Source organism: Haliotis rufescens, unplaced genomic scaffold (genome assembly GCF_023055435.1).
Source record: "Haliotis rufescens isolate VD_foot unplaced genomic scaffold, xgHalRufe1.0.p SCAF_13, whole genome shotgun sequence".
Taxonomy (NCBI): Eukaryota; Metazoa; Mollusca; class Gastropoda; order Lepetellida; family Haliotidae; genus Haliotis; species Haliotis rufescens.
In genome coordinates, this window is record NW_025963813.1 from 30113136 (window position 1) to 30130304 (window position 17169).

Below are 17169 nucleotides of genomic sequence, written 5' to 3' on the forward strand. Positions count from 1 at the left end.
ACTTTTTTGGCAATCTATATGAGGGCATGTCAAGAAGTCTCAGCCAGTATTTAATAACTTTTATATTTGAATATACATAGAGAGGGAATCTTCCACCTTCTCCATACACCACCAAGCTGGAAGTGTTTATTTACTACACCTAAATACTTTTTGCAAACATATAAATGAATCTTTTCTATGGCATCAAAGTGCTGTAAACCTCAGACTTCTGCCCCATACAACATAATGGGGAGTATCTTTATATCAAATATTCTTTTTAAAAGATTGATGAGAAATGGTTTCTAAAACTTTCAAACTCTTATGGATACTTACAAAGACCTTTCTTGCTTGAAAGGTAAAGCAGCTTGATACAAATGTTTATACCATGACACGTTTCTACTGAAGTAAACACCAAGATATTTATAAAATCCTGTAGTTTCTATTTTTTGTCCTTTAAAGGACCAATATTCTTTACTTGCTGAATGACCTCCATTCTTAAATACCAAAAGTTTTGTTTTACTCATGTTAACTGTTAGCTTCCATTTATTGCAGTAACTTTCAAGTTCATTAATTTGACACTGCAGTCCTTTGATTGTAGATGAAAAGAGAGCAATATCATCTGCACATAAAAGTTAAAATATCTGTGATATGTTATCTATGTGATAAGTGTCTTGAAGCCATTGTTGTTATCCCAGATGGAACGATACTGGACGGAAGACTAGACCAGCACGTCAATGCGACGAACAAAGACCCCAGACGAAAAAAAAGTGAAATACACGTAACAAGACTTCCGGTTTATTAACATAACACAAACTTCTACATCCCTCCCTTTTTCAGAGAAATGTGATACATACACTAATATTATTTGGACCATGTACAATATTAAACTACTACAATAATAAACAAGTTTCCCCCAATTCTTGCTAAATTTTTGCAAAATCCTGTTCTGTCTCTCTACTTCACTATTTGCCTGAGGCCAAAGGGGAGTAACTTTATGATGATGATGAATCCATTTTACCTGCGTCCCTGTTGGAAATGGTCCAGGTAGGACACCTTACGATGGCCCAAAGGGTATCTGCGTACGAGCTAAAGGTTCGCTTGTTGTTGGTTGTTGACACTCATGACAAGTTCCACACTTCTCTTCTACATTGTTGTCTATACCAGGCCACCAAGCCTTAGTACGCAGACGTTGCTTTGTCTTCACGATGCATTGAACACCTTGATGTGCTAGTTGGATAACTCTTCGTCCCAGAGATGTCAGAACTACTAACCTATTTCCTTATAAGACCGACTGTCCCAAAATAATCAATTTATCAGACTCCTGCTTGCATACATGATGACGCGCTCTTATCCGTTTTGTTTTCCTGTATCAACACTGCATCAGCCATCACCCTAGTTTTAGCCTTGCTATCGAAATAAGCTAGTCTCTCTGCATTAGCTAATCCGTCTTTCAATTTCTGGAACGCCTCTGCTTGCCCCCCTTTCTAAACAAATAGAGTCTCTTTCCTAGTTAATGTCCTGAGGGGCAAAATTCTGTATGAACCGAGCAAGAAACTTTACAAGTCCCTTAAAGCTTCGTACCTCTGATACATTTTGACGTTCTTCAGCCTAGGCCGCCAAGAGCGTGTCCCACTGTTACTGTGAGCCCAGTCATGCAACAACGACGTACTTGTGTCAACTCCCGATGTCGTATCTCAGTGTACGATATTCCGGCGTGTTGCAATATTCCGGTACTCCGTGTTGTGTGTGCATGAAACATCATTATACACAACCACTATCACCATCATTAAGCACCACCACCACCTCTGTCTAGCACCATTAGTTTCACTACAGATAAGCTCTATCAACAAAGTTCCATACTTCTCAGCGGCGTGTTTCGATTTATCATATTACGATACAATGAAATATAATTTAGGTTCTCATTCTTGTACAGTACGGCAATTTGATTGACCCTTTCATGATATGGTAAGACACGCTCTGATTGGTCGGATGAAAGGTGGTTCTGGTGTGATCCACAATGGCGAGATTTGATGTTAATCAGAAACAATCTTGCACATCTCCGTATGCAGGAATTGTGAGTGCGTGAGTAATGTGTTTGTAAAGTCCATCATAGAGAACCTTGAATATGTCAAATTATAATTTATGTTGTAATTCTCGAAAAGAACGGCAGTTCGTGAAGTTCTGCCCGATAGTCTCGGTACCATTGACCTCCCTCGACCTGCTGTTTCCGGAGCTCGTCGAACCAAGTGCCTTCTGGGAGGTAAATATCACGTGACGTGGCCCCTTTCTCAACTACCGGTGCTACAAGCAAGTCGTTGCCAAGGAGATATTCGGAATCAATCGTTAGCGCGGCCTCGTCTTGAGGAGCTATCCACCATATCGGACGAATGATTGGTTCACCAGTTCTCACCGAGTCTTCAGCAAGTTTTATAATTGTTGATGTGTAATTTTCGTGAAGCTCCGCGAAATATCGCGTGATTTCAACGACAGTCTCGTTGTTGTAAACCCAAGGAACGACCGAGAACTGAAGCGATGGGAGGAAGGTATTGAGCTGCATCCATCTTATAAACAATTCTTCATCCGGGTAATTACGTGCCTCTAAACCGGAAGAGTTGTCATAAGCATTTCCGCCAATCATGTCCGGTAGAATAAACGGGTACCCAATCAGCCCCATGGTAAGCGCACAGGGAATAAGTGTCTTCAAGCCATTGTTGTTATCCCAGACGGAATCTTTGTCCATCATGCGCACAAATATGGGTACATTCTGACTTCCGGCCCCAACCCTGACCTCTTGGTGTCTTACATCCGGGTCAGAGCGGTAGGCAAGGTCAATCCATTTTCTCGTGTACTCATTCGGGTTTAGGTAAGTTCTATTGACACTGTAAATAAAGGGAAGCCATGCTACCTCGCCGGCGTCAAACTTGAAGGAGCTAATGTTGTAGGTGTCTTTCAGAAAGTTGGTCTTATTGAGGTACCAGTCCACGGCATACGGGTTAGTGACATCGAGTGTACCCGACAGTTGACCCCGCCACCAGGATGTCAGAGCCGGAAGTTTGCGCTCTGGGGCTCGAACCAGGTAACCCAGTGCGGCTGCTTCATTAAAAGCGCGGGAATCGATATTAAAGAAAGGATGGACCCAGACTGTCACCCTGAAGCCGTCCTTATTGAGTTGTGATATCATCCCTCGAGCATCCGGGAACTTGTTTGTTGTGAAGTCCATGTCACCATATAAAGTAGTCCACTCGTCATCAATCTCAAGCTGGGAGTGACTGAAGCCGTTGCTGACGATGTCGTTAGCCAGCTGTAGGACCTGTGTCTGGTTGATGTCTTTCTTGTACATGGCCCACGTTGACCAGATAGGGGAACGGAACAGGCGGCGATCAGGGACGCCTTCAGGGCGGGGAATGTACTTCGCGGACATGTAGTCATGAACTACCCGGATGTTGTTGGCTTGACACACAGTGTAGGAGAGACGTGGTGGTTTGTTGTCGATGTTGATGTAAGGCGAGCGTTCAAATTTGGCCGACATACACATTAAGTTGCTGCTTTTATCGTTGAAACTAAGATAAAGGGGAATATTTGAATCAATGAATATACCTAAACCAGTGGATGATAGGAAGTATCTCTCCAATACACCGCCGTATTTCTTGGCGTAGGAATCCGTCGCAACATAGGCCGCCATTTCCTGTTGTATCTCATTCATCGGCCAGTATTGGTGGTAGTCCTCAAATCCCCCAAACCAGTGACCACGTGACAGTTCAACACAATCCTTCAGTTCCTGTGACACGCAGTTGACAGCCTCCCACGTGACATTGTAGCACGTGACTTTATCGTTTCCTGTCTTGTATATCTCCAACTTCCGGTCTCTTTCCCACGAGAGACATACATCCGCTTCCGGCGTGTTGCAATCCTTATGTCCAGCAGTTCTCCAGTCATAACCCATGAAGATCTCTCCGGTGATCACATGATTATGACGTATGTTCATGTGCACCGTATTCTGTTACAGAAGGAAAAGTACATCAGTACCATAAATGAAAGGATCGTGGACACTGTTTCCCTGCTCCCAAACATCAGTTGTAAATCGAGGTCATTTTTGATAAATGATAACGTAACGTTGAAACATTCTACATACTAGCCATAATCACTATATTTTTCTGTGACATTGAAATAGCTTTTCCACTGAGGTTGTCAAACTAAAAGATTCAAATGAGCAATTTGAACACACTTCTGAGAGTATTATTGGCTTTCTTGCTCGGGTGTTTTCGGAGAAGAGGAAAATGCGAAAGGTTTAAGTACTAAATACCACGTACGCTATTATTTTCGACATAATTGCAGTCCTTTCAAGCAGTTTTATTCATCCCTTCGTTCTTTCCGCACTTTGAATATTCTCATTTAAAGTTTAATTGCCAGGCATGGGTACAATATGTGAAGTCCATTTTTGGTGTCCCCCTCTGTGATATTGCTGGAATATTGCCAGGCGTAAAACCATACTCACTCACTCACTCATTGTAAGTTATCAGTGGGGGTTGAAGTTGAGGGGGTGGGATGGAGCGGGACCACCTTCAGTCTAATTGAACATCAGTACAATTTTAGTAGTCAAAGAAAGTAAGTGAGTATTGTTTCACGCCGCTTTTAGCAATATTTCAGTAATTCCACCAATATTCACTGCGGGGGACACCAGAAATGGGCTTCACACATTGTACCCTTCAAAGAAACAGAGATGCGTTTTGATGTGTATACAGTATAAGATAAATATTAATATGGGAATGTCAACCCGACCTGTATATGAATCTCGGCGTCTCCTATCTCGTACACGGCACGTGACATAAAGGGCGTGCCTTCTTGTTGATCACGTGTTTCCTCCCACACGGCGACACCAACGACGACGACCATGACGACGACTGCAGTCAGAGCAAATGCGACAGCGCAACGTCCCCTTCCCTGTTGGTGGGAAGCCATGATATCTGCAGGAACAAGGGTGAGATAGCGGCAGCCGTAAATAGGGGTATGTTGTAAGCCGAGAAAAGGGCATTGGGTTAGCCTAGAACAAGGCACTGTGTTAACCCAGGCACCGTTTTCGCCTGGAAAAAGACATTGTATTAGCCCAGAGCAAGGCACTGTTTTAGTCTAGATTAAAGCACATTGTTAAACTATAGAAAGGCACTGTATTAGCCTAAAGCAGGACACTGTTTTAGCCTACAGCAAGGCACAATGATAACCTACATCAAGGCACAGTGTTAGCCTAGAGCAAGACACTGTTTTAGCCTAGAGCAAGGCACAGTGTTAGCCTACAGCAGGACACTGTTTTAGCCTCAGCAAGGGACAGTGTTAACCTATAGCAAGGCACAGTGTTAGCCTAGAGCAGGACACTGTTTTAGCCTAGAGCAAGGCACAATGTTAACCTACATCAAGGCACAGTGTTAGCCTAGAGCAGGACACTGTGTTAGCCTAGAGCAAGGCACAATGTTAACCTACATCAAGGCACAGTGTTAGCCTAGAGCAGGACACTGTGTTAGCCTAGAGCAAGGCACAATGTTAACCTATAGCAAGGCACTGTGTTGGCCTAGAGCAAGGCACAATGTTAACCTACATCAAGGCACAGTGTTAGCCTAGAGCAGGACACTGTGTTAGCCTAGAGCAAGGCACAATGTTAACCTATAGCAAGGCACTGTGTTAGCCTATAGCAAGGCACTGTGTTAGCCTAGAGCAGGACACTGTTTTAGCCTACAGCAAGGCACAGTGTTAGCCTAGAGCAAGACACTGTTTTAGCCTAGAGCAAGGCACAGTGTTAGCCTACAGTAGGACTCTGTTTTAGCCTCAGCAAGGGACAGTGTTAACCTATAGCAAGGCACAGTGTTAGCCTAGAGCAGGACACTGTTTTAGCCTACAGCAAGGCACAATGTTAACCTACATCAAGGCACAGTGTTGGCCTAGAGCAGGACACTGTGATAGCCTAGAGCAGGGCACTGTGTTAGCCTAGAGCAAGTCACAATGTTAACCTACATCAAGGCACAGTGTTAGCCTAGAGCAGGACACTGTGTTAGCCTAGAGCAAGGCACAATGTTAACCTACATCAAGGCACAGTGTTGGCCTAGAGCAGGACACTGTGATAGCCTAGAGCAGGGCACTATGTTGGCCTGGCGCAAGGTATTGTGTGAGCGTAGTCTAAAACGTAGGACATTATATTTGCAAGGTATTGTGTTAGCGATGAGCGAATGACATCGTTTCAGCCTCGAAAGGACAGTCCAAGACTTGACTGATGGGCATTGCTCAAGCCTAGAACGGAGTCACTGTACTAGCCTCGAGCGAGGATTGGTTCAAAGTATAACTTGTATTAGCCAAGGTATGTGTCCCTCTCTTAGCCTAGAATAGGGATAGGTCAACAACGTATGCTTAACAACATATTAAAAGCATACAGCATTCAGCTGTACGACTGTATGCAGCTACATGCGAGACGATGACGACTGTCCTGCTACAATGACCGTAATACGACTTCAGACACCGCAGTTCCGACTGTTATATGGTGATTGGGAAACACAAATTAAGACCAATATCATGTTTTAAGTTATAATAAGCTATGTCATATCTACTCACCTTGACTTAAGTACGCAACGTTGCTGCGGGCGACTTGTCACGCCCGTATCGCCACTGTTAAATGAAGGCAAATAAATACAGATGGTCACTGACAGTAGAATGGCTGTCGCTGTGTTTACTTTATCAACACTGATACAGAAGGTAGCCAAGCACAAGAGGAATTTTACATCAAGAGTCTTACTGTGGAAGCGTTGTAGCCCCTTCGCGTGTAAGGCGCTACAAGGTGCGTTTAACACTGCATACTGTCTACCTGTAGTCCGCACACCGATACTAAGATTATTCATGTAAACTAATCAAGCCATATGAAACATCACTTTATGTTTTTGTGATTATTCAAGATAGCTATCCAATTTAATTCAGTTTTAACGATGTTATAAACAAGATCTTTGCTAAACCTCTAGTTCCTAGAATGCACCTACACAGACGTTTGCCTACTCCCCGTGACATTGTTAGCCTTGTTAGTAATATGTTTATTGTTGTTTATGTTGTTTTACACCATATATATCAATGTTCCAACTATATGACGACGGCTGGTAGAGATCCTTTCTGGGGCCGGACAAACCAGTGATTGATATTATCAGCACGTCTCATGTCGTCTTGGTACAAAACACAGTCAACCTGGCCTCAACACCCACTTCAGGTTAGTCGCCTCTTTCGACAAACTATTGAATACAGTAATGGATGCTCTTGTTTTCGCATGTTCTCACGACCCCAACCTTTCGGAACCATCTCAAATGGCAAAAAAATCAAGGAACAATTGATTAAGCTAAAATCTTGTGTTTCGCACATGGTAAGTGTACTTTTTCAAAAAGACCGTGAACGCGAGAATGCCCTTTACGGTATTCCATATGTAATCTTAAAGCATCACTATGAATTATTAGATTTAAATCAGATTCGGATGAAAGTGAACTTTAATAATAGCGCGTACCGAGTACAGGGCGTACTTGAGAAATCGGGGGAAAGTTAGGAAAAGAAGCATCCGTAATATATATATATATAAATTTTATTTACAAACTTCGCGTTTATCTTTTCAGTACTATAACCACAATATCCCGACGGGACCCCAATTTTACCAATTCACCATTCATGAACACGTCATCTACTTCCCAATTCATGAACACAACTAATTCTCCATTCATAAACACACCAATCACCTCACCATTCATGAATGCTTAAAACCGCTCAATCATTCAAAATTGAAAATGGTCGTTTTAAGTCATGATGCCAACGCGAAACAAAGTTACAATTGTTATTTCAGACAAGGCATGGTGATCAGTTGGGCGAGACGTCTTAGACGCCGCCGTTTGCTGTGCCGGAGTTGCGTCCCTTAGACGTGCCAGAAACCGTGGGTTCAAAACCGGTTCACTCTGATAATGTTTCTAGGTTTATCAACACCTCACTCACTCGTGCTCGTGGGTTTCACCAAAGTGGTAATTAAACGTCTGAGACCTGCATTACTTCGGGATTTTCTCCCACATTAAACTGACAGTACATTTATTTTCATTCAGATTCCTTTAACCTTGTGAAATCAAACGTTGTTACAGTATCGTCACCCCGATCAATGGATCAGTGTGTACTCGAATTACATTCTCAGCTGCCTGGGGAGTATACAACCTGCTTATGAGGCGCCAGAAGGTTAACGAAAAGCCACATTACAATTTCATCCTACCGGGTACCCATTCACAGCTGGATGAAGGGAGGCAGATGACGAACATCTCTTTCCCATGGAGACACTTTTATTTTAATCCGTGATAGAGTGTTGTGCCACTCTCCTACCCAGAGTTCCATGCGGTCAGCATAATACGTCACATCTTACAAAGTCCATTTAAAATATTGCATATAGTTTTCATCTGTTTCTTTTTTACGAATTAATACATCTAGATAAACATATATCACAGAATAGTTAACGTTCATTGAGAAATAATCCCAAAACGTGAAAGACTATATCCATTTGCATAGTTATCCTTTGTTGCCATTGGTTGCATGGCTCCACGTGCTGTCATCCAAGGCCTACGGACAGCTAGCTATACGGTCACTCGATATATTAATATACGAGGGGCGTTCAATAAGTTTTGCAACTTCAATATAATACCAAGTCGCAGAAAATATTTTGCACTTTTATTTTTCAATATAATCTCCTTTCAACTCAATACACTTATTCCATTTGTCCTTCAAGCTTTTAATACCACTTTTATAGAAATCCGCAGATTGGTTTTGGGGTGAATGGAGATTATATTGAAAAATAAAAGTGCAAAAGATATTCTGCGACTTGGTCTTATATTGAAGTTGCAAAACGTATTGAACGCTCCTCGTATATTGTCATGCAACTCACTGTCACAGTTGTACTAGCATCAGTATATAATAATGTAAAGCGCGCCGAAAGGCCTGTATCAGGTCAGTCTGTTCTGTTTTCAGAATGAGCGTCTGTTGCAAAACGCCCTTCGTATATTGTCATGCAACTCACTGTCACAGTTGTACTAGCATCAGTATATAATTATGTAAAGCGCGCCGAAAGGCCTGTATCAGGTCAGTCTGTTCTGATTTCAGAATAAGCGTTTGTTTATAAACGAGAAAAAAGTCCGGTCACATGATATGCAAATTAGCCTGTGGCAGGAATGTTATGCTAAGGCACCAATGCGCCGGAGTGTGATGTTGTGCAAGACTGGACGAACTGACATGAGTCATGCTGCCGAACTATGTCACCCATCCAACTCCTCTCCGCAGCCAGCGTTTCCTAACTTCTTGACTTGATCGCTGAACACAGGACCATCGGCATATCTCAGCCTAATAAGGATTATGCCATGTCAGGGGCGCAAAATAGTTCACTGCATGTAAATAAAATATGTTCTGGTTTATTTGTCCGTCTCCTACTAAAATTGCATGTCTGTGGAGAACTTGCTCTCCGCTGTTTAGTCAGGGGGTCTAACTAGGCTTTTATAGACTACCTGACCGGAACTAAAGTTATACGGTGCCAATACCGTAGGGCAGTGAATAATGAACTCTCGTTAACCGTGACCTAACGAGAGTGGGATTTCTAAAGCTCCCACAACTGTGCACACCTGTTGATAAGGGAGGTAGATTGCCTCGTGTATTGCATTACAAGGTCAACAGAGCTCTACTCTCTGTACACAAAACATGCAGCCGACGTCATGATTTATACGACACGTAACTAGGTCATGTTGTGTTGGGTAGTTTAGGCATGTGTACACAGTGAAACCTCTTTAAACCGGATGGCACCCTTCCTCGCGAAATCGCCTGGATGAACGCGAATTCTGGTTCTAATCTTCCATTAATATAGACGTTACCAACAAGATCGACCCGTCCGTGAGGTGTTCATACTAACATACTAATAGATAGGATAAAATGTCCGCCCGGAGAGTGGAAGGTCGGGGTTCGATCCCCGGCCGCGTCATACCAAGAGACGTAATACTATGGTACTTGTTTTTCCCTGCCTGGTGCTCGGCATTTAGGGGACAAAACAAAGTCTGGTCGGATCGGAGTCAGTATACTGTGTCTGTGTCAGCATAGTATCTCAGTGGGGGCGAACTAGTAAACCAACATTAGCCAAGCAGACACACACACACACACACACACACACACACACACACACACACACACACACACACACACACACACACACACACGTGTGTATGCATGTCACTATATTGGTGCAATTAATATTGAAGGCCGGGTTAAACCCATTTCACCTCACCTGAAACTAACGAGGTCCAGTCTAAGTATATAGGTGTCACTGTCCTCAGTTGGGACCCTGTGAAGATCCGGGGTAGAATAGGTCTTCAGCAACCCATGCTTGCCGTAAAAGGCGACTATACTTGTCGTAAAAGGCGACTGTGCTTGTCGTAACAGGCGACTAACGGCACGGGTGGTCAGGCTCGCTGACTTGGTTGATGCATGTCATCGATCCCAATTGCGTGGATCGATGCTCATGATGTCAGTCACTGGATCCAGACTCGATTATTTACAGGCCGTCGTCATATAGCTGGAATATTGCTGTGTGCGACGTAAAACAACAAACAAACAAAACAAGCCTAACAAGGTCATGTCTTGATTTTGTTGCTTCGACCGTTGAACTGCGCACTTTGCTTAAAAAACTTATTGTGAATTGTTGGTGCTCCGGATCTGATAACCCAGTAAATAGTCTATATATGTTCCCGTGATCGTAAATATCATGAACTGTTTATTTGTTCCCCTATAAAAAATAATTAACCGGTTTCGGTGTAGCCGCGTTTATGAGTATAGTGATTCGAATGAGGGCAGCTATGGGTATAACTGTAATTCTATTAACGACAACCCAGCTACAAAGAGCTCAAACAACATGAATATTTTGTGTAGTTAATCGCATCTTTCCGGAATGACACGAATGGTCACGAATGTCTTCTTTCTTTCCCCTATGAATTTGTCTCTCAATAGAGTGAGTGAGTGAGTATGGTCTTACGCCGCCTTTAGCAATATTCCAGCGATATCACGGCGGGGGACACCAGAAATGGGCTTCACACATTGTACCCATATGGGGAATCGAACCCGGGTCTTCGGCGTGACGAGTGAACGCTATAACCACAAGGCTACCCCACCGCCCCGCCAGGAATGTTGTTAAACGCGGCGTAAATCCATACTCGCTTACTCTCTCATTTCTACTGGACACAATTGCCGGGGCTTCCGAAATTCTGAAAGAATATTTAAGACACCATTATGGAACAACAAAAGACTAACAGTTAGTGAATGGAAGAAAATATAGTTAACTTTTAATTTGCTAAATTGTCTTGTGATATATAATAGAAAGGAGAGCAGAAAATGTCATCATTTTAGATAATAGAGAAGCCAACCTATTAAAACTATTATGGGATTGCTTGGGATATTTTTCCTTCAGAGTCTCAACTGTCTCGTAGATAGAAGACACTATATGCAACATTGCTAAGTCTGACAAACTGTGACATGACACCACTGAGTACACAGGGCCGTAAGATATATCTACACCCTGTCATGAACTTAACTGGTGTATTTATTTGTAAGGGCCAGATCACGACTATCATATCTCTAAGTAAGCGAGTATATGCTGGTGGGAAATAATAACGGAACACTTTGCAACAAAGAGGAACATGGTTTATTGCTGTGTTCAATTTGTACAACGTGACAGTGAAACCTCGATAATCCAAACGGTTTTTCCCCCCTAAAAAAAATCCGGATTAGCAAAGAATGGACATGATAAATGAACTTTTAGGACGGATGAAAATGTGATTATTTTAGGTTTGGTTTGGTTTGTTGTTTTACGCCGCTCTCAACAATATTCAAGCTATGTGACGGCGGTCTGTAAATAATCGAGTCTGGACCAGACAATCCAGTGATTGACATCATGAACATCGATCCACGCGATTGGAATCGATGGCATGCATCAACCAAGTCAGCAAGCCTGACCACCCGATCCCGTTAGTCGCCTTTAACGACAAGCATGGTCGCCTTTTACGGCAAGCATGGGTTGCTGAAAACTTTAAGTTAAATACTTAAAATATTAAAATATTGTTTTGACTATCATCAGACATTTTCAAATAGCTGACAACTAGCCTTTTTGTCTCTACCACTAATCTGACATGATTGCATACGTACATAGCGCTAAAAGGTGTAAAGAACGCCGATCAAGAGAAGGCCTTACAATGAACCCACAAATCTGTACTGTTTTCATCTACATCTCCTTAGAAAATCAGCTGGTGTCAAAGACTTTTCAAATATCAGAAAACACGCTTCCCCGAAAGCTCTAAAATTAATTTTATTGTTGTTATAACTTCAAAACATGCAAGTGTCAAAATGAACAGTGATAAATCCATTCATACCAACATATTGGATGACTTTAATAACTATTTCTTAACGTTTTGAATGTTTGTCAAATCATGCATATCCTGTATCTAAGTGTTTATGTTGTAGCAAATGTTATGTAGACAGCACAAATATATTGGAATGAAAAGCAATTTGGCACATTTTTGAACCATGTAAAAACTCCGTTTCAGGTTCCACTTGAAGTAGACTCTACCTTGAACCCCTCTTAACACTGCGTTCAACGTTGAACTTCGTCCTCTTTCCATGTAATGTCGTTCATCACTCCATGTAATCTCGCTTAACGAGTCATGATCTCTCCATGTAATCTGACCCGTGGAGATCCGGGGTAGAATAGGTCTTCAGCAACCCATGCTTGCCGTAAAAGGCGACTATGCTTGTCGTAAGAGGCGAGTAACTGGATCGGGTGGTAAGACTCGCTGACTTGATTGATGCATGTCATCGTATCCCAATTGCATAGATCGATGATAGTCCAGACTCCATTATTTACAGACCGCCGTCATATAGCTGGAATATTGCTCAGTCCGGGGTTAAACAACAAACAAACCAAACCCTGTAATGTTGTTCAACGTTCAACTAAATGTGGTCATAAAACTATATGCACAAGGTAAGTTTCGATTCGCTTATTTACTGCATGTATTGCTTCACAGCTGTGATGTCATTTAGTCATTTTGTCATCGGTATATGGGGCGGTCGGGTAGCCTAGTGGTTAAAGCGTTCGCTCGTCACGCCGAAGACCCGGGTTCGAATCCCGACATGGGTACAATGTGTGAAGCCCATTTCTGGTGTCCCCCGTCATGATATTGCTGGAATATTGCTAGAAGCGGCGTAAAACCAACTCACTCACGCACTCACTCATCGGTATATATTGAACAGTCGTATTTTTATATCGATTAACGGGGGGAAAGTGCTCCATTAACAATCCATGAGACGTTATAACCATACCCTCCGGGTGGAACTTGATATTGGTTCAACGTTACACACCAATCCATCTACACTTGATATGAGTGCATCTGAGGTGAGTACTTTGCGTTTACATGGAACGTACATATTTATATCAGTTGATGGAGACCTAAACCATTCCTAAATAACATGGACACAATTACTATTTTGTATTGTAAAGATAAAACACGGCTGTTAAGATGCACTAATAGAAGTATCTAAGGGAACTAACTCTTAAAAACTAAGGGAAGTAACTCTTCTATACTACCTACGGGTTTACGTCAGAATGGTTCGTTCACAAAAAGGCGACACACACACACACACACACACAGACACATACATACATACATACATACATACATACATACATACATACATACATACATATAGCGTAGAGAGATCTGTTTCCATCATAAACTCACCTGGTGTGAAGACAAAGGCATGTACCTTGCATAAAATTCCTATTAATCTTACGATTGTTTTCAATTACAAAAATGCACTTCTCATAAGAAGGTCTAGTGTTATGAACAATATTTACCTCACCCGGTGAGCTTTTACATAACTATAACGGAATTATGTATCGTTCAGTCTTTTCAAACCTGCTATCTGTTGTCAGTGGATCGATCACTCAAGATTACAACTACAATTAGCTCACTGAATATGCAATATAAAATCACAATCAATCAATTACAAATATTGGGTACAATTCATGATGATGTGAATAAACATTTGGGTTCCTAAACTGTTGCAGGGTGTACATAAGACTACATATCCCTTTTTTTCTAATTGTGACAGGGAGCGACTATATGGGAAGGGGAGTTAAATACGTTCAATACAATGTAAAAATATCACTAAGCGGCAGTCTAGTTTGGTATTATGTTTATAGTTTATATACATTTTCTATAAATTAAAGCTTTAAAGTAAACTACAGTAAACTGCGGTTATAACGAACTTAAAGGGACCACTAAATTTAGTTCGTAATAACCGTAGTGCGTTATAAGCATATACATATACAGCATAATTACGGCAAATGGACGGGACAAAAAACTGTTCGTTATATCCGTCAGTTCGTTATAAGCGTGTTCGTTATAAACGTACTTTACTGTAACTTATTTTCCTTTCAAGTCTAGAATCCTTAAATGGGAAAGTCAATAAGCAGGAGTCAGTGAAAAAAGGACTAAAAAGAGAAAAAAAGATTGTCGTTCAAGCTTGCAAAGGTTGCAGCTTGTTTTGTTATGCAGTGGTATTGATGCTCAGTTCTTAGGGCTTGAAAGTATTTTACAACCATTCGTTGAAGAGATGAAATATATAGCAGAGAATGAGATTGCCGTTGTGCCTGGTTTGGAAGAGAATGTCAAACAATGACTTGTGTATGTTTGTGGAGACAATTGGTGAAGTCATTTCCCGGGAGGATGCACTCAGTGCTTTAACAGACATGCTACCAGAATCTGTACGTTTTGTTAAGCTACTGGAACAGATGCTTCTAAATGTGTTGAGACGTCATCTTTACAAAGGAGAAATATTAAAAAATCATCGTCGCCATCTACAAATGATAGTCCTACAATGTCCTACAATGTCCTACAATTAATGCTGCGAAGTGAAATTTTTCACTCTGGATTTTTTGAATAGCAGAATTAACAGTTTGTGTTATGGTGCTTTGGATGAAGCAGATTGGCCTCAAGAGATGCCCCAAAGTGTGGTCATTAAAACCCACGCCCATGAAGTCTTCTTTGTCTATTGTCCACACTTATTGGGCATAGAGTTCCTGGAGATTACACGCCCTGCAAACCTTTGATGTCGTTGAAGGAAATATGTTCTCCACGAATGTGCGCGTATGCCACATCCCTAAAATTAGTATTCCATGAACCATGTATTTTAAATTCTGGATACGTTGTTCATCTAAAAGTAGTAGAATGGATTTAGCTCGACAATCCCGATGAAGCTAGTTAGCTTGTGTTTGTGATCACTGCTGTTCGCATGTCTCTTCTACGTACACGTTCTACAATTAGAATTTAGCTCTGTTATTGTCACGTGATTTATACAGAACTGACATGTCGTAGTATTTCTTTCTGTGTTATTATGCAACCATGTGTCGTCACAAAGCCAGATTCGTCAACGTTGAACCACAGGATAGGATACGCAGTAAACCTTGAACCACAGGATATAGGATACCCAGTTAACGTTAAACCACAGGATATAGGATACCAAGTCAAAATTGAACCACAGGATAGGATACCCAGTCAACGTTGAAGCACAGGATAGGATACCCACTCGGCAGTAAACGTTGAACCAGACGATAGGATACCCAGTAAACCTTGAACCACAGGATGGGATACCCAGTAAACCTTGAAGCACAGGAATAGGATACCCAGTAAAATTTGAACCACAGGATACAAGGATATCCAGTAAAAGTTGAACCACAGGATAAGATATCCAGTAATCGTTGAACCACGGGATACAAGGATACCGAGTTTGCTCGAATATTTGAACCACAGGGTATAAGGATACCCAGTAAACGTTGAAGCACAGGATAGGACACCCAGTAAACGAGGAACCACAGGATATAAGGATACCCAGAAAAACGTTCAACCACAGGATATAAGGATACCCAGTAAACGTTCAACCACAGGATATAAGGATACCCAGAAAACGTTCAACCACAGGATATAAGGATACCCAGTAAACGTTCAACCACAGGATATAAGGATACCCAGAAAACGTTCAACCACAGGATATAAGGATACCCAGTAAACGTTGAAGCACAGGATAGGACACTCAGTAAACGTTCAACCACAGGATATAAGGATACCCAGAAAACGTTCAACCACAGGATAAAAGGTTACCGATTAGGTTGAACCTTGAGCCAGAGTAAACGTTGAACTTATTTTAAGGTGTAACTTTGTTGCATCCAATATTTGGCCCAAGGTCGAACCAAAATCAGGTCTAACACAAGTGTCACATTTATCATTAAAGTTGCTCAACATTGAACTTATTGTTAGTAGGAGTAACACCTTCAACGTTTACGTCTAGTATTTACAGTGGTATAGGTTTGCGAATATATGATGACAGAAAGACCAAAATCTCATTAATTATGCTTTCCTTTTTTGAAGTATTTTAAGTAGTCGCCCTTTTCTATTTATAGTATAAGGTTTGGGGGGCACATGGGTGGCCCAGTCGTCTAAGGCGCCGCGATTCGCTGTGCAGAGTTGCGTCCCTTGGGCACGCCAGAAACCTATGATTGTGGGTTCGAATCCCGGTTCGCCCCGATTATCTTTCTAGGTTTGTCAGCACCATACCCGTGCTCGTGGGTTTCACCGAAGTGGTAAACGTCTGAGACCTGCATCACTTCGGGCTTTCCTCCCACATTAAGCTGACACGCCGTGATATAACTGGAATACTGTTAAAAGCAGCGTTAAACCCAACTCACTCACTCACTGTGATAAGGTTTGGTACATGGTTCCTTCTTTCTGAATATACAAACAGAACCATCATCCTTGAACCATTTACTGTAGTTCCTGGTATGTCTTCTTTCCAAGGACCCATCCTACAAAACAAGAGCCACGGCTATCGTAGCTCCCATACCTTAACATAGGCTTGCTTTTGTTTGTTTGTTGTTTAACGCTGCACTCAGCAATATTCCAGCTGTATGACGGATGTCTGTAAAAAAATCGAGTCTGAACCAGACAATCCAGTGGTTGATATCATGAGCATCGATCCACGCAATTTCAATTCGATGACATGCATCAACCAAGTCAGCGAGCCTGCTCATGATAGCAATCACTGGATTTTCTGGTGCAGACTCAGTTA

The 17169-nt window shown here is 41.9% G+C and overlaps 2 protein-coding genes across 2 annotated transcripts in view; one reads left to right on the forward strand and one right to left on the reverse strand.

Moving 5' to 3' along the window:
- Positions 1 to 8694, forward strand: part of LOC124117807 (cytidine deaminase-like) — a 44659-nt gene extending 35965 nt beyond the window's left edge. The window contains exon 5 of the mRNA XM_046479831.2: positions 7832 to 8694. Coding sequence (XP_046335787.2) covers positions 7832 to 7867 — 36 coding nt within the window. The 3' untranslated portion in view covers positions 7868 to 8694. The remainder of the gene's footprint in view (positions 1 to 7831) is intronic.
- LOC124117804 (myogenesis-regulating glycosidase-like) lies at positions 16 to 6690 on the reverse strand. The gene is made up of 3 exons (XM_046479825.2): positions 6574 to 6690; positions 4759 to 4943; positions 16 to 3976 (listed from the first exon to the last, which is right to left on the reverse strand). Exons 2-3 carry the CDS (start codon positions 4936 to 4938, stop codon positions 2120 to 2122), a joined length of 2037 nt encoding a protein of 678 aa, XP_046335781.2. The 5' UTR covers positions 4939 to 4943; positions 6574 to 6690; the 3' UTR covers positions 16 to 2119.
- Positions 8695 to 17169: the final 8475 nt, after the last annotated feature.